This window comes from Crinia signifera, chromosome 8 (genome assembly GCF_055691185.1).
Source record: "Crinia signifera chromosome 8, ASM5569118v1, whole genome shotgun sequence".
In the NCBI taxonomy this organism is placed as follows: Eukaryota; Metazoa; Chordata; class Amphibia; order Anura; family Myobatrachidae; genus Crinia; species Crinia signifera.
The window spans coordinates 104,422,440-104,446,429 of record NC_139224.1 but is presented as its reverse complement, the minus strand read 5'-3'; the positions used below and the strand labels follow the sequence as shown (position 1 = coordinate 104,446,429).

At 45.9% G+C, this 23,990-nt stretch overlaps 1 protein-coding gene across 2 annotated transcripts in view; it reads left to right on the top strand.

Annotated features, from left to right (window-relative positions):
• LOC146026330 (pancreatic alpha-amylase-like) overlaps positions 1–23,990 on the top strand; it is a 36,757-nt gene that overhangs the window by 7,351 nt on the left and 5,416 nt on the right. Inside the window, exons 1-3 of one of the 2 annotated variants that reach the window (XM_083156919.1) lie at positions 7,793–8,418; positions 16,233–16,379; positions 17,727–17,924. In XM_083156919.1, the coding sequence (XP_083013045.1) occupies positions 8,251–8,418; positions 16,233–16,379; positions 17,727–17,924 (513 nt within the window). In that variant the 5' untranslated portion in view covers positions 7,793–8,250. Of the gene's footprint in view, positions 1–7,792; positions 8,419–16,232; positions 16,380–17,726; positions 17,925–23,990 lie in introns of those variants that run through there. The other variant, XM_083156918.1, reaches the window with a different exon arrangement.

Below are 23,990 nucleotides of genomic sequence, written 5' to 3'. Positions count from 1 at the left end.
ATTACTAAAATTGAACATTTTCATGACTAAAAATTTAACATTTTCATGACTAAAAATTGCACATTTTCATGACTAAAAAATCATACATTAACACACTTTATCGCACTTGTTTGCCTGGATTTTGCATTCCATTAAATATGCGTATTCCCTGAAAAAAATGTGTTTTTGAAAATTATTACCCGGTTCCCTGTGTTCTCTTTTTTATCCTCTTATTTTTTAAATGGTATCTTTTGATATTAAATTGGTACTTATGAGTTATCTGGGCGCCCGATTTTTTGATTGAATGCCTTAAGTTAAGGCATACAATCAGATGCGATGCGATGCGATATCGCATCGCATCGCATGCGACCATCGGATGCGATGACCCGATTTTTCCATAGGAATCAATGTTAAAATGGACTGAGTCCATTTTAACATGGAATTCAATGGGAAAAAGGGGTCCTTTTCATACCCCTACTATCCAAGTGGGCATGGAGTTGGATATAAACCTGTGGCGAGCGTAGCGAGCCACCGAGCCCGAAGCGTGGCGAGCGGACGGTATTCTGTGTCCCCTCGCGGGGCTCGCTACGCTAGCCACGCTTCGGGCTCGGTGGCTCGCTACGCTCGCCACAGGTTTATATCCAACTCCATGCCCACTTGGATAGTAGGGGTATGAAAAGGACCCCTTTTTCCCATTGAATTCCATGTTAAAATGGACTCAGTCCATTTTAACATTGATTCCTATGGAAAAATCGGGTCATCGCATCGCATCCGATGGTCGCATGCGATGCGATGCGATGTGCCCGATCCGACCCGATTTAGAAATCGGGCGCCCGGATAACTCATAAGTACCATTAAATTATATATTGACCTATGAACAGGGGTTAAAGTGAGCCCAAATGGGTGGAACTGCATTCCGTCAGTTCCATTTTGCCACGCTGTCCCCGTCTGCAGTGCATCGCTAAAGAAGACGGCTTCATGGCTTAATTGTATTTACCTTAGCCCCCCCGGCAGCTGGCTGAGGGTGATGCCGTATGTGACTTTGACCTCTACCCAATTGCCGGTCCCTCGCCAGGTCCCTGTGTGTCTTCCGCCAGATCTCTCTCCTGGCTAGGCATCAGAACACGATGGTGGAGCTTCCCTCCACCATGCAGCTGTGCATTGAAGTAAGCATTTAAGTCTGCCACTGTCAGCAAAGCACCTTTAGAGTGCACAGGGCTGTTAACCCATGCCACCCCAGGTACTAGCACAGCAATGACCGCTGTGACCCTGGAGGATGTGTACAAATTGGGGATGTTTAATACTTAACATAGAATAAAAATAGAAACAGAGATTATTAAAATTTGAGCATTTCTTTATGTCTATGGGGTCATCCTATTAAATTTTCCCCTATGTAACTTGTATATTTTTTAACCCTCAATGTTTCACCATTAAACTATTTTTTCTCCCTAACGTTCTCTGGGGGTTATTCTGGTTGATTCACAAGGCTGTTAAGGCACAGTAAAACCCATTTGCAGCCTAGGGGGATCCACCCACATCATTCAATGGTCGGCAACCATCGAATGATGGCGACTGTGCACTGATGTAAGTGACTCTCAAGTCACTTACATATGTGTGGACGCTCGCGAGAAAGTGGGCGGGCAACTGATGTCAGCTGGCCGTCCCCCACATCATCAGGGCAATTGCATGAGAATGCCCAGCTTTCTCATGGCAATGCCCATTAAACACTGGTCATTTCCATATGCAAATGGCCCGATCCACTGCCCCACGTCCCTCCAAGCTCCCCTGCCGCACACTTGGGTGCGTGCACCCGGTGAACCCCCTGTTCACCATGGCGGCATGCACCCGGTGTCTACACATGCGCAGAAATGCATCCGTGCATGTGCAGACGCACACCATCGGAACCCTTGAACAAAGGGGTCCAAACAAACGGACCTGAATAAGGTCCTATATTTGAAAGAAACAAAGGGAATTCTATAAGGAATCAAATAAAATTTGAGTTTTAAATATGTCTGCACCACCTCAAAAAAAAAATAAAGAAAAGCTGCGGTCTGACTAGTTGGGAAGTAGAAAGGCAAATTCCAAGTTGTGTGCAGGCGACAAACTCTCGTTTACAATTACGTAGGTGGACTGTTGGAAAGAAGTGGACTGTACCCCAGGGTGCTGATTAGTTTGGGGTGAGTACTGTAACTCTGGTAATGCAGAGTTTGTTGTGTTGATAGGTGAGTAGTGTGTGTGTCTGGGTCATGGTTGCCGGCACTCCTGCATTTTGCAGGAGGCTCCCACTTCAGCCACCAGTCCCTCGGTGCCCAGCAAAGCCCTTCCAATCCCCTGGATTTCCAAAGCCCGGTCTGAAAATCCAGACCGCTCATGCGCAACTCCGGGGTGATGGGGCGGAGCTTAGTATGCATAGTCCCTGTTAGTGTCACCCAGCAGAGCCTCAGCCACCAGGGAGACATTACTAGCAGCCTTGACAGCAGAAGCAGAGCCCTCCTCTCTTCCCCTTACCTGGGAGAAATCCTGGGCCCCGGTACAACAGCGTCACGGGGCCCCCCTGGAGTGCCAAGCAACAGAAAAGAGGTGTGGGCATTAAAGGATATAGGGATGTGTACCACACCATATACCCTTTATGCAACACAATAGTAGACCCTTTATACTTGCCCCTTACACATTATGCTACACAGAATGAGCCAAAATTCACATGGAATGTCTTAAAATTCACATTATGCCACATGGAATGACACAAAATTCTAATTATTCCACACAGATTGAGGCAAAATTCAGCGAGAGTGAGAGGAATGTTGGGGATGCAGGGAGAGAGATGGCGGGGACAAAGGTGCATAGAGCGTGATGGCGGGATGCAGGGAAAGAGACGGTGGTGACGAAGGGCCAGATGGTGGGGACAGAGATGGTGGGGACGCAGGGACAGAGACAAAGTAGGTCTAGAAGGTCATTTCTATGTAGGGGATGGCAACAGAAATCTTGGGGACGGTACACCAATATCAGCATGTGGGAGGCCCGGCGGCAAGCAGGTTCCGGTGTCGGGTATGATGTGGGAGGCCCGGCGGCAAGCAGGTTCTGGCACTGGTGGTCAGCACTGCGGCCTGCGCAGCGTGATCTATGACCGAATCACACAGCGCAGGCCGCACGCCAGGCCGGGAACAGCCGGGCAGTGTCTGAGTGAGTGCTCAGACGCTGCCCGGCATTAGACTGCACATGCGAATGCGTGAGTTGGTGCATGGACACAGCTAACCCCATGCCCGCTCTCCTAGTCCAGTGGTCTCCAACCTTAATTGAGCGACAGCTACTTGTGACAAGAAAAGAAAAAAAAAAGTCCCCGAGAGCTACTAAAATTTGAACAATGCCCCTAATACTATGCCGCACACCGTAATGCCCCAGCGAAATATGCTGCACACTGTAATGCCCGATACATTATGCCACACACCGCCATTTCTCTGAATCATGATGCAGCACACCATAATGCCTATGATACTCTGCTGCACACTGTAATGCCCCTGACACATTATGCTACACATTGCAATACCCCTCACACACCTAATGCATACCTCCCAACTACGGCAGTGGAGAATGGAATATATGTGCTGGCCGCAGGCACGCGTCAAAAAATTTTGGGTGCCGTTTTGTCGCTGTGAGGGCATAGCCAGTGTCTAATTCCCACAGGACCGTCCCAAAAAAATGGGATGTCACACAAAAATCGATACACACTGACCATGCCACACCACGTTGCCCCCCACAGTAAGGCTTCTAATACATTATAAATTACCTGCTTGTTGCCAAGGGAGTTAATGTCCGTTGCCAAGGGGTTAATATGCATTGTCAGGGGTTATTGCTTGTTGTCAAGGGGAGTTAATGTCCGTTGCCAGGGGTTCTTGCTCGTTGCCAAGAGGGGGGTTAATGTCCATTGCTAGGGGTTCTTGCTCGTTGCCAAGGGGTTAATGTACATTGCCAGGGGTTATTGCTTGTTGCCACCGGGTTTATATTTGTTCCCAGGGGTTAATGCTCATTGCCAAGGGGGGTTAATGTACGTTGCCAGGGGTTCTTGCTCTTTGCCAAGGGGGGGTTAATGTCCATTGCAAGGGGTTCTTGCTCATTGCCAAGGGGTTATTAAATGTTGCCAAGGGGTTAATATTTTTTGCCAGGGGTTCTTGCTCGTTGCCAAGGGGGGTTTATTTCCATTGCCAGGGGTTCTAGCTCGTTGCCAAGGGGTTAATATTTGCCCGGCCACCCGCCCGTCAGATGCTGCTGCCCCCTGCTTTACCCTGCCTTCCCCTGCGCACAGCGAGACAGGCGCTAGAAGTAATTTTTCACTTCCAGCATTTCTGACAGGGAGCACAGCCCGGCAGCGTTACCAGGAAGTGCAGAGCTGTGCTTCCTGTCAGACGCTAGAGGTGAACTAGGACTTCTAGCGTCTGGCTCTCCGAGTGCAGGGGAAGGACAGTCAGGGGAAGGCAGGGGCAGCCGCAGCTGACGGGCGGGTGGCCGGACACATGGACGGGCGGACAGGTTCTTGTCCTCCCGACGCACCCGCAGCCCAAAAAATATATTTTAAAGTGTGTGTCTGGACCCGGGCCCCCCTGGCAGGCCTGGGCCCAGGTAAAATGTACCCGCCCCCCCTGCCTCTCGGCGGCCCTGACTATGTGCTGCATGCTGGAGACATCCAGGAAGGGGAGTGCAGCTGGAAGGAGATTGACAGCCCAGGGAGCTCAGAGCTTTACTCAGAGCTTCTTTACTATTTAAAATGGAGCTGTAATGATACAATAGTGTGGGCAGGGGCGGATTTAGGGGTATGGCCGCCCATAGGCACAAACATTTTTGCCGCCCCCTATTAGACATGAGGGGGGCTGGGGGGGGGGAGAGAGAGAGAGATATGTGGGGGAGGGGGGAGGGGAGACATAGATGGAAAGAGAGGAGACTGGAGGGGAGGAGAAAGAGTTAGAGACAGGTAGGGCAGGTGGAGATAGCATAGGAAGAGAGGAGAGTATGTGGAGAGGGAAAAACAGTGAAGAGAGATGGGGCTGGGGGAGACAGAGAGGAGGAGGGAGAGAGAGTGCAGGGGTATGAAAGGCTTCGGACAACACCTTATTCCTCTTAATGTCCCCCACTCCCTCCACCCACCAACCCCAGGCTGCACTGTGCCTTCCCTCATTTCCCTGAGTACCTGAAAGACATGGCAGCAGGTCTCCTGGCTAGCACAGGGTCCGCCGGGTCTTCATTGGCGAGCTCAGCCTTAGGCTACTACCAGCGCGGTAAGGAGTGTGGGACGGAGGTAGCGCCGCCGGCAGTAGTAGAACTCGACCACGGCTCACACTGGCTCTTGTAGCTCCCTCTCACCAGCGCTGGTGAGGGGAGCATGGAGCGGTGGCAGTGGGAGCTTGACCGCAGCAACTCTGCTGGAGGGGAGGATTGTGCAGCGGTACTGAGGAGGCATTACTGACAGGGATAGAACTGTAGCAGGGTGAGTGTGGGACTGCGGCAGCACTGAAGGGGGGGCTGAACTCCATTTAGTGGCTAATCTGAGGTTCTTTTTCTCACCATCCCCCCGCGAGGGGAGCATGGGATGGTGGGAGCGCGGGTGGGACTGCTAGCTTCTGTGTTGAATGGGGGGGGACTGCGCGGCGCCCAGACAGCACTATATTTTTAAAAGTACTTCTAAGGGTGCAGACAGCTGCCGCCCCCAAAAGGGTGCCGCCCCTAGGCACGTGCCTCACATGCCTAGTGACAAATCCAGCCCTGAGTGTGGGCCACATATCCATATAAGATCACGTAAGCATGCTGCACTTAGTAATACCTTACAGTCTTGTTCAGTACTGATCGTGTTTCCTGATTATTGGGAAGCTGCACACATGTTGGACCTGTTCTGCATATATGTAGTCTGGGTCCTGTGATCGCATCTCAGAAATGCTAACACCACTGCCTGATTGACAGACAGAGGTGTTCTCAGGGAAGGACAGCGGTGGGGGCAGATGGTGTTTTGGAAACCAGGAGTGTGTTGTCCCCCTTTTTTCCGGGCATGGTGAGGACAAGGATTGTGCTGTGTATTCTGTTTCCGTGATGTCACATTCCCCCAGCGAGGACAAGCCTGTATAAGGTCGGACTCAGGGTTGCAGCATATACAATTCATACTGAATCAGGCCCTTAATTTACTCCTGCCACTACAGGATACCACCCTGATAGGCAATGGGCACGCCCAAAGGTGGCGCATGTTACGTCCGTTATCGGCGTGCTGCACAAACTCTCACACTCTAGAATATCCCTGAAACTAATTTTCAGAAGTAGGCAAGTATGGTCTGGGTGCTGTTGAGTTTGCAGTGTTGGTAAACTTGCTGGGGTAGTATATACATAGTTACTGCTGATGTTGGTGTGCTGGTAGGTGCTGGAGTATATCTCTGGGTGCTGCTGGGGGTATGGTGAGTGTAACTGGTGGTGATGAAGATAGGGTGTTGGTGAGCAGTAGCATAGCTACATATGTGGCAGACCCCGCAGCGGCTTGGGGGAGCAGCGCCAGTGGGGTCTGTGGTGGGCGCTGCTGGCTGAACTGACAGGTGACCCAGGCAGCAGTGAGCGCTGAGCTGGTCCTGCCCTGTATATATCTAATAAGCGGGGACCCAGTGCAGTGCATATTGAATCGGTGGGTCTCCGCCCTGTGCATATGTAATGAGCGGGTCCCGCTCATTACATATGCAGGGGGTGGGGACCCGCTCATTAAATATGCACTGCACTGGGTCCCCACTCATTAGATATGCACGGAACATAACCAGCTTTATAGATATGTACAGCGCTGGACCAGCTCAGCGCTCACTGCTGCTTGGGTCACCTGTCAGTTCAGCCAGCGGCGCCCATAGTCCATCGCCTCGCCCCTTCTTTGGGGGGGGGGGGGGGTGGGGTGGTATTTTTTTGGGGCTGGGGGGTGAAAAATTTCGAGCTACACCACTGTTGGTGAGAGAGGTGGAGTGTGTCTCTGGATGCTGCTTAGATTGCAGTGAGAGTAATACCCCTTTTACACCAAGGAATAACCCAGGTTGGACCCAGGTCGGACCCAGGTCAATGTTGGTGTAAAAGGGGTCAACCCAGGTCCAGTAACACTGGTCTCCTACCCAGGTCCTGACCAGGGTTGAACACTGGTCGGACCTGGGTCGTGGGCGGTGTAAATGGTCCCAACCCAGGTTGGGACATCCGGGTAGTGCTGAAAGGATACCAGAAGTGCTGGACGCCTTTCCACAGTGCGCTGCAGTGGCAAAAGACAGCAGCCAGGAAGGATACGGGCAGTGAACACAGAAATCATAATTGGATGCAGTATCATTTATATTATTATTATTTTATTTTTTTTTGGGGTGGGGGGGTGAATGGGACTGGGGGGAGCACATGGGAGATTCCGTCTGCTGCTGCAGGGGAAGGGGCTGGGGAGAGCACATGGGTGATGCTGCACATTTATACTGCTATGTGTCCTTGAGCACTGAATAAAAAACTTTTTTAAAAATATTTTACAAAATAAACAAACCAACATTTTTCAATGCTAACTTGTCATGTCTTTTAATTTTTATTCTAAATCATTGATGGAAGGTTGGATGGCAGTTTATCAGTCCTAAAATGGACATTTTTAATTTCATCCATAGGGAAAAGCAGTGCTGACCCAGGTTCAGTGTAAACGGCGCAGACCTGGGTCCGACCTGGGTCCGACCTGGGTCACAGTGCTGTGTAAATGGGGTATGAAGCTGGGTCCAACCCTGGAAACTCCTGTGTTCAAAGACCAGAGTCCGACCAGGGATTTTGGTGTAAAAGGGGTATAACTGTGTTAGTGGTGTCTGGGTTGGCTTGTTGTTAAGGGGGGTCCTCAAACACTATCTTGCCTTGAATAAACTTATGACCCTGCTATAAAACAATTGTTGCCATCCTTATCTGCTGTTCACCATTTTTTAACTGAATCTCCTACTAGGTTTTCAAAAAGGCTGTACGTGTACTATTTTGTGTGTTGGAAAGTGGCTAATTTATTGGATTTCTAAATATTACATATGGGATTAAGAACACAACTGTATATACAATTGTGAACTATATAAGATATGCACAATCTATAATAAACTTTCGGAAGGAAACGTGTCGATACAGATATGAAAAGCAATCTTGTTAAGATAACAGTGAGACATTTTTTGTTAAGAGTCACCTGTTGTTCCTGAGTATTGATTATATGTAATAGGACTCTAAAATGGTATAAAAAGGGAGAGGACTAGATGGCAGGTTACAGTAGAACACACAATGAAGTTCTTACTTCTACTTGTGGCTGTCGGGCTCTGCTCTGCTCAGTACAATCCATATCTTAGGTCTGGCAGAACTTCTATTGTCCACTTGTTTGAATGGCGCTGGGATGACATTGCTGCAGAATGTGAGAGATATCTCGCACCCAATGGATTTGGAGGAGTCCAGGTAAGAGCATCATGATTTGTGTTTATTGCTTATTAGGAAAATAGCAATGGATATATTGAATATCTCTTACTGGTAACGGAACAATAGGACAACAGAGATTCATTCTATAAAGCATATGGCATGAGTCACATGTAGTGTTTTAGATGCACCACTACCAGTAGAGACTTTTGTACTTCTTTGCATCAGAGCCACATACTATACAAAAGTACCTAAATACGACTGTCCATTTAGGTTACTAGTATAGAGAGTATAGTGTGCTTGCTACCTATGACTAGTGTTTTGATTGCAAAGGAATTGGAAAAAAATCTAAGATGAAACAATAGGATGAAGTCAATACACTGCCGGCCGTGATTATGGCGGGCTGAATTCTGACTTTCAGACAGAACCATAGAACAGATTGCCGATGCTGGAATCCCAACCCAAGGTTAGGCACTATGGGGTGTGTTAGGGTTAGGTGGCAGTGTGGAGGGAATAAGTACTTACAAGGGTGGTTAGGGTTAGGCACTAACGGGGGAGGGTTAGGTTTAAGCACTAAGGGGAGATTAGGGAGATAGGGGAGAGGGTTAGAGTACTTACATGGCACCTGTTGAGATGCTCAGCATTGGGATGCTGTCAGTGGTGTGCGGTGGGGTGTGGCAGGTGAGGCACAGCCTTTCCTGTCATACTAGCATATATACCGGCGTTTTGAATTGATAAATTATGTCAAAAATACAAATAATTTATTTTAAAAAATGGTACTTATGTATTATCTGGGCACCCGATTTTTTCCTTGCATGCCACTACTTAAGGCATGCAATGCGATTTTTCATTGTAAAGACCCGATTTTTAATTGTATAGTCAACCATGGGTGATTTCATACCCCCACTATCCAACTAAGCATGGAGTTGATTTTATATAGTGTGGCGAGCGCAGCGAGCCACCGAGCCCGAAGCGTGGCTATATAAAATCAATCGAGCCCGAAGCGTGGCTATATAAAATCAATCGAGCCCGAAGCGTGGCTATATAAAATCAATCGAGCCCGAAGCGTGGCTATATAAAATCAATCGAGCCCGAAGCGTGGCTATATAAAATCAACTCCATGCTTAGTTGGATAGTGGGGGTATGAAATCACCAATGGGTGACTATACAATTAAAAATCGGGTCTTTAGAATGAAAAATCGCATCGCATAAATTGTATGCCACTATATTGTATGTGATGCGATGCGATGAAAAAATCGGGCGCCCAGATATTACATAAGTACAAAAAATTTTTCTTATTTTTATTATTCTAGTAATTTTTATAGTCAAAACTCTGGAGTAAAAAGTCTATGGCAGGTGAGGCAGTGCCTCACCTGGCTACCTTTTCTGCACCTCTTATCAAAACTCAGCGAATCTCCAGCAGTGTATACTGCTGTACATGTGTATGATGCTGGTATGTACCCATCGGCTCATATGTTGTGTGCAAATCTGGCTCTGGTACTTGCCAGGGACTCATGAGCAATTTACCTCACCGCACGTCCATGGATGCCGTTGTCAGTCTTCAGACCCCCAGAATCCCGCCCTCCAGCAAAGCACAATGATGCATGTCAAGATGCATGGTGCATTTTGGTGGTATTGGACCTTTGTCCTTTGCCTTTTTACGTTACATGCATAGTCATTTTGTTGCATTCAGGGCCGGCGCTACCCACTCAGCAGCTCCTGCAAAGCAGGGAGGCGCCATGCTGAAAAGGCGCTGTCTCCCTCCCTGCTCTGCTAAAGCTTCCTCAGCCCTCACTGTCACTGCCTCCTGAACTCCTGCACACCGCCTGCAGCGCCTGTCTGACAGCGGGCGGCAGTATGGAGAGGCTGAGCAGCTCCCTGCACCGCGCACACACTGTCCTCCTCCTTCGACCTGCCCCCTCTTCCTCACGGACACTTGCACTGAGGCATGTAGCGCTGTCTGTGAATGCCTGGATGACTTGTCATGTCCGGATCCGCCCCCTACCCATTGCTCCCTGCGCCTGTCAGCTGTCAATCAAATGATGAACAGGCAGCAGCACCGCCTCCTCTTCCTTCCCTCTTCTCCGTGTGCTGTGCCAGTGCCACTGCAAGTCCTCAACACTCCGCCACCTCTATCTCCTACCCTCTTGCATGCCGTGCAATGCAATGCGATCTAGCCCATAACATATGCGATTCTCTTAGCGTGTATGGGCATCTTTAGTGCCTGCAACATTTTGTGGACACAGCACTGAGATTTTGAATGCATACATGTACATGCACCCGAGATCCTCCATAGGATCGCATGTTGCATACACTCCCACAATCGGGCTGCAGCTTGTTGCAATGGCAATGTAAAAGGGCGCCCTAGCACCGGCCCTGGTTGCATTAGTGATGCAACCAAGTTACACATTTTTGGAGATGCCAAATGGGGCTAATTGGCACTCATTAAGGATAGGGGTATGTGAACACATTTATTAAATGCATCAATATTGTATTAAACTGGGTACACATTGGGACGATGTGTCCCCAGCTAATATGTCGGCCTGACGGACCAACGTTTTGGATCCTGGTTGCACACTGAACATTTTAATGAAGGTCAGATCTACATTTCACTCCTTCTTTCTTTACACATGCAAAGGTCACTCGCTTTATTGCTAAGATTGATGTGCATCACACCAAACTTGGTGATGTCACTAGTAACCGTGGCCAACCGCATACTGAGCATACAAACTGAGAGATACACCTGATATGTTGTTCTGAATGACCCCAAAATGACACACTGGGGGAAATTTACTAATATGAATTCGTAAAAAATAGGGGTATTCGTAGGCAGAAATACACCTATTTTTTACACATTTGTATTTTCAGAAATTCGTATTCTTAAAGATGGGACATTCGTATTTGTATTCACAAATACGAATGTCTACACCATCGATAGGATATGATAGGAATCACCATTCAAAAGAATGGTGGTTCCTGATTTACTAAGCAGCCGTATTGATAATACGACTGCTAATTGGTGTAAAACAGGCACGAAAATACGACAGGAAAATACACCTTGATTGTCCTGTCATATTTGGCTTTAGCCTGCACGGATCAGTCAGATCCGTGCAGGCTTTAGTGTAAAAAAAAATAGAAAAATAAATTTATAACCAGCACCAGGCTGAAAGAGCCGGGGCCGGTAATTAAAAATCAGGAAACCCGACAAATAGGGGTTCCCCGATTTTTAACAACCAGCCCCAGGCTCCAGGTCCGGGGCTGGTTCCCAAAATACGGGGGACAAAATGACTAGGGGTCCCCCGTATTTTAAGAACCAGCCCCAAGCCAAACCAGCCAGCAGGGTAATGCCACAGCCGGGGGGAGACTTTTTATTCCAGTCCCCCTTGCCAAAGCATTAACCCTCTGACCAGTCAGCCTTCCTAGGGGCCCTGGGGGAGTGGGCCCCCCCCCAATAAATGGGTCCCCCCCTCCAGGCAGGGCCGGTGCTAGGCACCCGAGCGTCCCAGGCAGGAGGGGTGCCCCGGCGCTCAACTGCTGGGGGGGTGAGCATGGTCTCTGCCCGGTCACCGGGGGTGTGTGCGCGGTGTCTCTGCCCGGCCGCCGGGGGGGGATTGTGGAGTCTCTGCCTTGCCGGGAGGGGGGTGCGCGGTGTGTCTGCCCGGACGCAGGGGGTGGAACGGTGCGCGGTGTGTCTTCCCAGACATGCCATATGGTTGCCGTGCTGCGCGGGGGGGAGGGGGGAGAGAGTGTTCACTCACCGAACACTGCTTCCCCCTCCGGCTCTCCTGCTCCGCGGTGTGTGTGTGTGTGTGGGGGGGTGATATGTTCGCCGTGCTGCTGGGGGGGGGGGGGAGAGAGTGTTCACTCACCGAACACTTGCTTCTCCCTTTGGCTCTTCTGCTCCGCTGCTGCTGCGGTGGTAGAGCTTTCCAGCTCACTACCGCCCTCCAGTGGCCGGCGCCCTAGGCAAATGCCTAGACCTGCCTAGTGGTGGCGCCGGCCCTGCCTTCAGGACTTACCTGACCAGGCTGAAGCCTGGTGCTGTCCCCGGTGGCCCTGTGCGGTGGCCACCAGGCTGATACTGGTGTAAAAAAATAGATGAATAAACTATTGTTTTAAACTGTGGAACTATGAGTCCCAACAAGCCTCCCCTGCAAGCTGGGACTTGGAGAACCACAAGTCCCAGCCTGCGGGGCATTAAAGGGCCCGCTAGGTCTTGTAGTTCCACAGTAAAAAAAATAGTTCAATAAATACACACTGACACATGAAAAATAAAAGTTTAATACATACATTACACACATACTGATACTTACCTATCTTGATCCCGTAGGTAGGTCCCAGAGTCTTGATCCGGTGCCTTGTCCTGGTTCTGGATCCATGTCGCCATTCTTCAGCATGTCGATTTCCATGTCGGCGTCCGGTCCGGGGTCCGAAGAAATCCATGGTGGACCTGTGGAAGGAAATCCAACTCACCCAGGTCCTCCATGGACGTTCTTCAGGCTTGATCCGATGTAGTCCTTCTATTGGCCGCCTAGCGGCCAATCAGGAGCCAAGAAAGTCGGCTCCTGATTGGCCAGAATTCATTCTGAGTAGAGGCGCAGAGGAGGAAGGATCTCTGCGCCTCTGACAGTCCGCAGCGGGGAGCTTGCCGGAGTCGCCGGCAGCTTGAAGAAGATGCAAGAAAACCTGGACTACATCGGATCAAGCCTGAAGAACTTCCATGGAGGACCTGGGTGAGTTGGATTTCCTTCCACAGGTCCACCATGGATTTCTTCGGACCCCGGACCGGACGCCGAAATGCTGAAGAATGGCGACATGGATCCGGAACCAGGACAAGGCACCGGATCAAGACTCTGGGACCTACCTACGAGATCAAGATAGGTAAGTATCGGTATGTGTGGAATGTGTGTATTAAACTTTTATTTTTCATGTGTCAGTGTGTATTTATTGAACTATTTTTTTTTACTGTGGAACTACAAGACCCAGCGGGCCCTTTAATGCCCCACAGGCTGGGACTTGTGGTTCTCCAAGTCCCAGCTTGCAGGGGAGGCTTGCTGGGACTCATAGTTCCACAGTTTAAAACAATAGTTTATTCATCTATTTTTTTACACCAGTATCAGCTTCAGCCTGGTCAGGTAAGTCCTGGAGGGGGGGGCTTTATTGGGGGGGTCGCCACTCCCCCAGGGCCCCTGGGCAGGCTGACTGGTCACAGGGGGTTAATGCTTTGGCCGGGGGGACTTGTATATAAAGTCTCCCCCCGGCTGTGGCATTACCCTGCCGGCTGGTTTGGCCTGGGGCTGGTTCTTAAAATATGGGGGACCCCTAGTCATTTTGTCCCCCGTATTTTGGGAACCAGCCCCGGACCTGGAGCCTTGGGCTGGTTGTTAAAAATCGGGGAACCCCTATTTGTCGGGTTCCCTGATTTTTAATTACTGTCCCCGGCTCTTTCAGCCTGGTGCTGGTTACAGCTGTGGGGGGGACCCCACGCTGTTTTAAAAAAATATATATATTTATTTTCCTATTTTTTTTACACCTTGCAGCCTGAACGGCCGTGCAGACTGCCTCTACTAATTCGTATTAGCGGCCGTATATATGGCCAGCTAATACGAATTACTATGACATCGGAGGGTTACAAAGCAGTCGTATATGACTGCTTTGTAAATCCCCCTCCGGAACACGACTTTGCATACGACTGAAACAGTCGTATGCAGTCGTAGGGAAAATACAGTACTAATACGAAAAACTAGGTTTTTCATATTAGTAAATTTCCCCCACTATATCAGGTTGATATAAGCTGTAAAATTTGTATTTTACCAATGTGTTGCCAGGCATGTACCTAGAAATATGTCCCCATAACTAAACCTTGAAAGCCCTCAAACCCTGAGCTCCCCCTCCCCCTGCTTTTGTCATTACAATACCCCTTAGGGGCAAGAGAAAGAGGGGTGTGGGAGAGAATGAGTGTGGCATGGGGAGAGAGAGGAGCGAGTTAGAGAGAGTGAGCAGGTTATCATGAAAAAAAAGATGGAATGGGAGAAAGACTGGAGTAAGAGTGAGAGAGAGTTAGGGAGCAAGCGGTAGAGACGCATGACCCAGACTGACGGATGGGCAAAGCACCATATGGCTAACTGATTTGACACTGTGCAAGCACAATAAGTGCCCAGCTTATGGATGCCCCTACTTCTAACGCAAGCACATTTCCAGGTTCTCGAGAACATCCCCGCCTCTCAACCCAGTAAGTAAACTGTCAGGGCCCGAACTCCTGCTGTGGCAACAGTAATAAAAGGAAATGGAAGCATGTTTTTAGAGGGTGCAGAAAGATTGCATTTGGGCCCTCCCCCAAGTCACTGGGCCCCATAGCAGCTGCATCCCCTGCACCCTTTATTGTTTTCCCTCTGCTTGTTGCTGCGCACTTACAGACTTTTACGTTTATTTTGGTCCTAAACAACTCATCTGATAGATATTTTTGCTGTCAAACATTGCATACCTCCCAACTTTTTTTGCAGGCAGGTACAGGTAGGGAACACAAAAAAGGTTGTGTACCAACCTAAATGGGCGCTGTGATGGGCTGAGGTGTGAAGCAGCTACTAAGGGGGGGATTGAGGGTCCCCTGGGATAGATAGGAAATATACAAAAAAATAGTAGCGCTATGTAAAGTAAAAGCAATATCACATTTATTATATAAAATGCACAGATAATTTTAAAATAAATTGGTTAATAAAACAAATGCACCAGCACCTATAGATATTAGTTGCCTGGGGGTAGGGTCCATTCCTATATATGTCGCCTGTTTCCGGAAAAGAAGGAATATCTCTTCAAATAAGGTAGGTAATATTTACCGCAGGTAGTCCCAAATGTGGTTCTTTAATCCTTACTTAGGATGGCATTGAAGCAAGTCCAACAGATGGTTTTTGAGGGTATTTCCTCAGGACTCCATTTAAACGGTCTGTTTGAAGAGTAAAACAATCCGGTGGCGGCTGGTCTGGATCCCAAAAGATGGTGGGTAGCAGGGTTGGCAAGGTTGGCTGGCGATAGGTAGCTGGTGCAAGGTGCCTGACGCGTTTCGCTGCATATAGGAGCAGCTTTATCAAAGGATAGATACAGGTAGGGACATCTTTGTGTGCCTCCAGCACGCCACAGAAATTAGGGGGCGGGGATACATGATAAGGCGGTGTGGCCTATAAATCGCATAATTTTGTGAAGCCATGCTCCGGTTTAACGCCGCTGTGGGGGCATAGCTAGCAGCTCTATTGGCAACAACTTTAAGTTCTTTGTTAAATCTCCCAATTTCAAATAAATACTAAAGAGATGTTTCATTGTGTATACTATGGCCCTCATTCTGGTTGACTTGCAAAGCTGCAGATTTCGCAGCTTTGTGAACTAACCAAACAACACCTGCCACCTGCACGAACATCCGTCCACCCCCCCTTACACACATGTGAATCAATGTTTTGCATAAACATCCATTTGCAGCCTTGTATGCAGGGCCCAAATCATTCGATGGTCGCCGGCCATTGAATGATTTCCTAAGCACTTGCAAATCTAAGTCACTCTCTGTTGACTCAGATTTGCGGTTCCCAGGGATGGAAACAGGGTGGGCAGCTGACATCTGGCACCAGCATCACAGCCAAACTACCATGGGAACGCCCAGCGTTTCATGGGTGACCCATGTCTGTCACCTCACGCCCCCTGCCCACACTGCTCTGTGCGAATGGGCCGGCAAGTATACAAGTTCGCAAGTTGAGCCTGCACAAGCGCATAAATGCTTAAGCGCATGTGCAAAAGCTAAAGATAGGATCAAAATGGGTTCCTATATATCTTACAATTGCTTACTTTTTTATTGCTATTTTTTTTTACAGGTCTCTCCTCCTACCGAGAACTTGGTTGTTACCAATCCCAATAGACCATGGTTTGAGAGATACCAGCCCATCAGCTACAAGCTGTGCAGTCGTTCTGGTACAGAGCAGCAATTCAGAGACATGGTCACCAGATGTAACAATGTTGGGGTATGTACTTTGGAAATTGCTCTTATTACAGAGATTATTATAATGAACCAAATAGAAGTTTTTAAAGCCAGCAACATAACACCTGTAGTTATTACAACATGAAGGACACATGACAAAGTTCTTTCTATATGGATTAGATTAATCTCTATTGCCAACTCATCAATGGCATTAATAATTGAATTACCTCTTAACTAGTTGGTTTACACCTTGTGTAAATATTGTACAGTAGAAGGCCCATATGTAGGAGCTAAATGTATAGAATGTTATTTCACAGCAAAAGGTGTAACTATTGTTGGTAAAATATGTTATGATAGTTCACAGGCCATTGAGTGTGAGAGGAGAAGTTGATCTTCGAAATCTAGTCTGCTACCTTGTGATTGCCTCTGTGTTTGTGCATGTGTGAGAGATGTAGAAAGAAAAGAGAGATGTAGTTTCACTCGCTGCCAATAGATTGCAGTGTTTTGAAAACACAAAGGGACACTAGACATACATATACCTTATACTGCACATTATTATGGTGTATTTTCTACAATTAATTGCTGTTATTAATCTGGTACATTATTATGCATGCACTAGCAGTATTTGCTATATATATTTATTAAGGGCCCAGAAAATGCACTTCGTTTCTAGTGGTTAGCCAAGCGTCTGAACATGGGCCCTTACCACTGCATTACCCCAGATGGCCCTTCATGCCTCAGTCCGACACTGTTTCTACATGTATTATTTCTAAATGAATGCCACCAATTGTGAATCATACTAGTCAAAGGCCTACACAATTTACTATCAGCATCTTCAAAGATCTTAAGGCAAGGGTCTTCAAACTGTGGCCCTCCAGATGTTGTGAAACTACAAATCCCAGCATGCCTTGCCACAGTTTTGCTATAAGGTAGTGTTAAAACTGTGGCAAGGCATGCTGAGGTTTCTAGTTTCACAACATCTGGAGGGCCACAGTTTGAAGTCCCATGTCTTAAGGGGTGTTCTCATGGTGCGATTTTGCTTGCGATTCAATCCCAATTGGATTCAAATGGCAAGCAAAAACGCATTGGATTTGTACTATATAGTACAGATCTGTACTATATAGTCTTGCTTGCACAGTCTATTTTCTATCTGTATTTGATTTCTAAACCACGGAGCCACGCATCGGGGTTCAAATCTGCATTGAATGCGGATGAAAACCATTCGATTTCCACTCAATTTCCATTCTTTCGATTTTGCTTATATAAGCAAAATCAAATATAAATATAGACCAAATCGAATCGTGTGTATGGGGCATTAGAGAATATGCAACCTGAATAAATAATAAGTGTCAGGATCATTAACCTGTTGATCTGGTATAACCCACTTTAGGTAAACATCTATGTTGATGCTATCATCAACCACATGTGTGGAGCTGGAGGTGATCCAAGCAACAGAGCTACATGTGGAACCAGCTTCAATACTGGTACCCAAAGTTTCCCTGCTGTACCATACTCCAATCTGGATTTTAATGATGGCAAGTGTTACACTGGAAGTAAAAACATTGAGAACTACAATGACATTAATCAGGTGAGTTCCTTAACTTTAAAATTAAGGAGGAAGCTGTAAATGAATCCTTTTTTATTAATTCACAATGCTTTTATTATTTTTGTCAATTTAAGTATACATTACAGTTGGAATAGTAATACAGGCAAGAGTGAGATTAATATAGCATCAGTCAGTCTCCGCAGACTGGGGGAAATTTACTAAGATGTGTTTTCTACTTCACATGTGATGTTGCTATGGGAAACCAATCAGAATTTACTTCTTATTTATTTAGCATCCTCTCGAAGATAGTAGAAAGGATCTGATTGGTTGCCCACAGTAACATCACATGAGAAGTAGAATACACATCTTAGTAAATTTCCCCCATTATGTAAGGAAAAAATGTAACAAATAAACAAACATAAAGGGCCAGATGTACCAAGCTTCAAAAAGTGATAACATGTAGAGTGATAAACAACCAGCCAATCAGCTCCTACCTGCCATGTCACAGACTGGGTTTGAAAAATGACAGGTAGCAGCTGATTGGCTGATTGATTATCACTCTCCAATTTACCACTTTTGAAGCTTGATACATCTGGCCCATAATGTGAAATGCCTACTATGCGAAAAATATACTGAACATGCAGACTGGGGGGTGACATACGTAAGGCAGGAGGGGGTGGGTGAAACACATAAAGGTGTATTGAGAGTACATGCAATACATTTTATTATGACATTCTATGCATTGGTTGCATACACCGCATCATATATGGATTCTTCATAATAATAATGCAGCCCATACACGGTCCGTTTTTGCCGGCTCCATTTAGTACTATGCGATGCGCGCTCCCGCGCATCACATAGTACGGTACAAAAAGTATGTGCTGCACATACTTTTTGTACTAGGTACACATCGCATCGGATCACAGTGCATGCACAAGGCATGCACTAGGGATGCGATCCGATGCGATGCGTGCGAATTAAGTGCCGAACGGATCCGCTAAACGGACCGTGTATGGGCACCTTAAGCCTAATAAGGTATTCTAGAAAGACTATGTTACGCAACAGTTAGATGTAAGTGTATTGGAAGATAAGTAATGCAACTAAGATACTCATGAACATACTAACACTTTATCACATCCAAAGAGCCATACCCATAAGATCTGATCGGTATGGTATCTAGAAAAGAAGATATTCGTCCGACTTTAGTGAAGACATAACCAGGGAGTATTGAGATTGTTCTAAATAATTGATATAAACTCCTCCTCATTTAAGGAGAAAGGTCCCCATGGTAGAATGAAGTCCAAGCATCACAGTTAAATGATTCAGTTTTCAGTTCACATCGTGATGAAGCTATTGATGCTGTCCAATGTATAAGGATCAGTTTTTTTGCTAGGGTTAGTATAATTGGCAGTAAGGTGGTATGATACATGGGGGAGGGAGGTAGAGACCAATTCTTGAAGTTGATACACAGACATGATAGGGGGTCTGGGTGTAATTTGACGGAGAGGAGGGTATTGGTATAGTGGATCACCTTGCACCAGAACTTTAACATTTTGGAACAGGACCAAAAACAGTAGAGAAATTTCGCGTTGATCATTTTACATTTACAACATTCTCGGGTAGCCTCAGGGGACATATATTTACTTTGTGCCAGTGTTATATAAAGACGGTAAATCTTCTTAAAGTCTGCCTCTTGTAAGTCAGAGGATTGTAGTATTTTTACTTTTTGTAGTATTTTGTAGTATTTTTTTAAAATTAAGTTTTAATATAATTTGAGAATAAGATTTGTGGAGATGAGATATCTGGGATAACTACTGACCAGGATTGACTTAGGGATTGTAGAGGAGTATCTGTTAATTAAGTAATATGTCTTATATATAATAAGTTTTATATCTGTGGTGATAGAGGATCGTGAATGTCAAAGCAAGGGGGTCAGGTTGAGTAAGTGAGAAAATGGATGGGATTAGAGGGGTTATATAGTGTCGTGCTTGGAGGTACATAAAAGGGAATATACTGTATAGCTGTCTGGGGTGAATAGTTTCGTGGCTAGATCTAAGCCCTTATGACACCAATCAGTTTGAACATGGGGAAGGGGATACTGGGACACCAATCAGTGTAAGATGAGATGAGTAGAGAGGGAGGAAAATTGGGGATTTCCCATATGGCCAAAAAGGGTGTGCATATACATAGTAACATAGTAATTTAGGCTGAAAAAAGACGTTAGTCCATCGAGTTCATCCTATCTGACTTGTAACTACTGACTTGAATAAGATATGATTCCCCTAGTGGCCATAAATGTATCCAGTTTTGATTTAAATTCATTAACAGTAGTTGCTGTAAACCCCCCACCGGCAATGAGTTCCAGAATTTTACTTCTCTAATGGTGAAGAATCCTCTTCTTAATTCAGTACGGAATTGATTTTCCTCTAACCTCAGTACATGCCTGCATGTCCTAAGTATAGGCCTGTTAATGAACAAATCATCTCTCAGTTCCATATAATGTCCAATCCTGTCTTTGAATATACTAATATCACCTCTCAAACTCCGTTTCTCCAGTGTGGAGAAAAGGAATAAATTCCTTTTAGAAGGATTTGCGCTAAGGGAGAGTTCAAGCAGCTTGATGTTATATAGATGGGAGATGTACAATGTTAGACAAGCGCTAAGGAAGAGGGGGTGGGTGGGTACAGTGGATAGAAAGTGGAGTGAAAGAAAAATAGATAAATAAAATTAAAATAAATAAAATAAAAATATAAATAAATAAAAAAATAAAATAAATATAAATAATAAATAAAATAAATATTAAATAAAATAGACCAAACTAATGTTTACACTCCTTATTGGAGTTGTAGAAGCAGTCCAGGTGTTTAAGGAGAGTTAGGCTGGCTTACCCTGCACTATGTATGTTATGCCGCAAGATGCAGCTTTGTAAGTTTCCAGCGGGACTCCGGAGGTTTTCACGAGTGACATCACCTGCCAGCTTTTACCTTGCGCTTGTAAAAATGTATTTTTATTTTATTTGATTTATTTTTATTTTATGTATCTATTTTTCTTTCACTTCACTTTCTATCCACTGTACCCACCCACCCCCTCTTCCTTAGCACTTCTCTAACATTGTACATCTCCGTTTCTCCAGTGAAAACATATTCAGCCTGGTTAACCTACTGTATCTTTGTATTCTAGTGATTCAAAATCTTTTTCTATCTTAATCGCCCTTCTTTGTGCCTGTTTCAATTCATTTATGTCCTTTTTAAGGTGCGGTGCCCAGAACTGAACACAGTATTCCAAGTGTGGTCTCACCAACACCTTGTAAAGAGGCACTATCACATTGGCATCCCTTGAATCCATTCTCCTTTTAATGCATGCCAGTATCCTGTTTGCTTTTGCTGCTGCACTTGAGCAGTGTGCACTATTACCCCATGTTTCATCTATGATGCATATTAAATAAGGTGGTTCCCAATATTGAACCTCGCGGGACTCCACTTTGGACCTTACCCCAGCTGGAATGTATGTTATTTACGGGTATGGGTCATTAGGTCACCAGCATTATGGTCGACAAGCATTAGGTCGACACCAATAGGTCAACATATGTTTAGGTCGACATGAGTTAAGGACATGCAGCAAGTTTGACATGACTTTAGGTCGACACGGTCATTAGGTCGACATGGGTAAGGTTGACAGGGTCATTAGGTCGACATGGGTAAGGTCGACATTGAAAAAGTAGAATTTTTTTTAACTGGAATGTTAACACAGTCAACATAAACACTAAAACATAGCACCAGGCCCAAGGGCTGGTCCTGTTTTCCAAAATACAGAGGACAAAATGAGTTGGGAACCAGCACCAGGCCCAACCAGCCACCAGGGTAATGCCACAGCCTGGGGGAGACTTTTTATACAAGTCCCCCCGACCAAAGCATTAGCCCCCTGACCGGTCAGCCTGGGTCCCCCCTTCAGAATTTACCTGCCCAAGCTAAAGCCTGGGGCTCGCCCCGGTGGCCCTGGGCGGTGGCCACTTTGGTGATTAATGTGTAAAAAAATAGAAGTAAACTATTAGGTTCTGCTGTGAAGTGTAGGGATCCCCATACCAGCGTTTTTCAGTTTTGCCAAGTACAATGATGCCTACTTGGACCGTAGAGGACTCAATCTATGCCAGAGGACCCTGGAATGTATGGATGTGGTTATCCAAGTCCCAGTATGCGGACCAGGCTTGCTGGGACTTGGATAACCACATCCATACATACCAGGGTCCTCTGGCATAGATTGAGTCCTCTACGGTCCAAGTAGGCATCATTGTACTTGGCAAAACTGAAAAACGCTGGTACGGGGATCCCTATATTGATTGAGGAGAAGCCGCAATCTGTTTACATTCTGTGGCTCCTCCCCCAGATAGTGCTATTGGCCACATAGCAGCTAATCAGGAGCCGCTAGGCTGGCAGGCGGCCAATAGCGCAATACTGTAATAGCATATATAAACCTATCATGGAGGTCCAATGCCCCACAATTTAATTGTGGTAAATTAATATATTATCTTATACTTTGTATAATATATATAAATATATATACTTACAGTGTGCAATGTACTTTGTGAGTACCAATAATTTCTACAATAAATATGCAAGTAAACAAACAAACAAGTGTCCAGTGAACAATAAAAACACTCCAGAATATATACAGTGGTTGCAGGAGTTTTCAAGATGGCCTATTTTTCATAGAACTATAAGAAATGTTTGTAGAATGGTAAAGCTCCTGTGCCTTCAGTGTACAAACACTGAAGGCGCAGGAGGTTTACCATTCTACAAACAAGGATTCCTGAAGAGATCTATAAGATTGAGATATTTGCTTTCTTTGAAGTTTTTCATATGATGTTTAGTGTGGAGTTGGTCGCTAGGTATTCAGTGTGGTGGTTGTAGAAGTCATTGCAGGTCTTAGTTAAATGTGTGTGAAATGGTGTGGATAGTGCAAGATATGAAGGAAATCTCCATGTTTTATAACATTTAGAGGTCTGTAAGGAAATTTGAATAAGGGCATGGTTTGAGAGGAGAATGGAGTGTATTGTGGCTCCTTTTACTTGGGGAAAGAGATTGGTGGACACACACATATAATCAATGAGTGGGTATATTATGTAGCGTGCGTCCGAAAGACATGTGTATTCACATTGTATAGAGTAAAGAGCTCTCCTCACATCTAGTAGTTGAAGGGTATTCAATAGGAAGGGTATACCTATCTTGAGGTTACTCCTGGTCTTGGGGGGGGGGATACAATGATCTATCTAAAGTGGTATGGGATGTAAGATTAAAATCATAGAGGAATCAATATGCGGGGTTAGTATTTTGATAAGCAATTTGAAAAATAACTTGGAGTAAACATTTGAAGCATATATTGTACATATGACATAGGGCTTGTTTGCAATACAAACTGAGACCACTAAGTAATGACCCTATGGGTTAGCTTGGACAGAGGGAACTTCAATAAGTAGGGATTTGGATACTAATATGATGATTCCCCTCAATTTAATGTTTAGGGTGCTGAGGCCCGTAGTTTCTCCTTTAACAATTGTAATTTTAACACTTTTGGGGGGTATCGGGTGTGTTTCTTGGAGACAAATTAGATCTAAGGACTGTTTCTGAATGTACAATAATACTGTACCTAATGGCACTTGGCCGGAGAATGGAATCCACCCATGTTAAAAAATAAAAATTTTAATTCAGTCATATGTGTCTGGATGTTGGAGCCATATGAGCAGTGAAGTAGTGGAATGGTCATGTATCACATATTTTAATCTTTGGAAAACATAGGGCGAGAGATGTGGGTGGGGAAACATTTGCACACAAAACAGGAGTGACATAACATCAACATATAGAATTAGTATGGTCAACGTGCTGATTTCAAATTTTACAAATATGACTTTCCGCAAAAGGAGAAAATAAAATGTTGTGAACCAGAAACATTGTTCTTGTAATGGTTGCCGAAATGGAGCATGAACAGAAAGGGACCATAGGCCCATTGTGTGAGTGCCACACTTAACTTGGAGGTCTTGGTAGGGAGTACAGAACAGTGGGTTGAGTCCAGGAATCTGGATAGGGGTAGATAATGAAGCTGTGGAACAGTGAA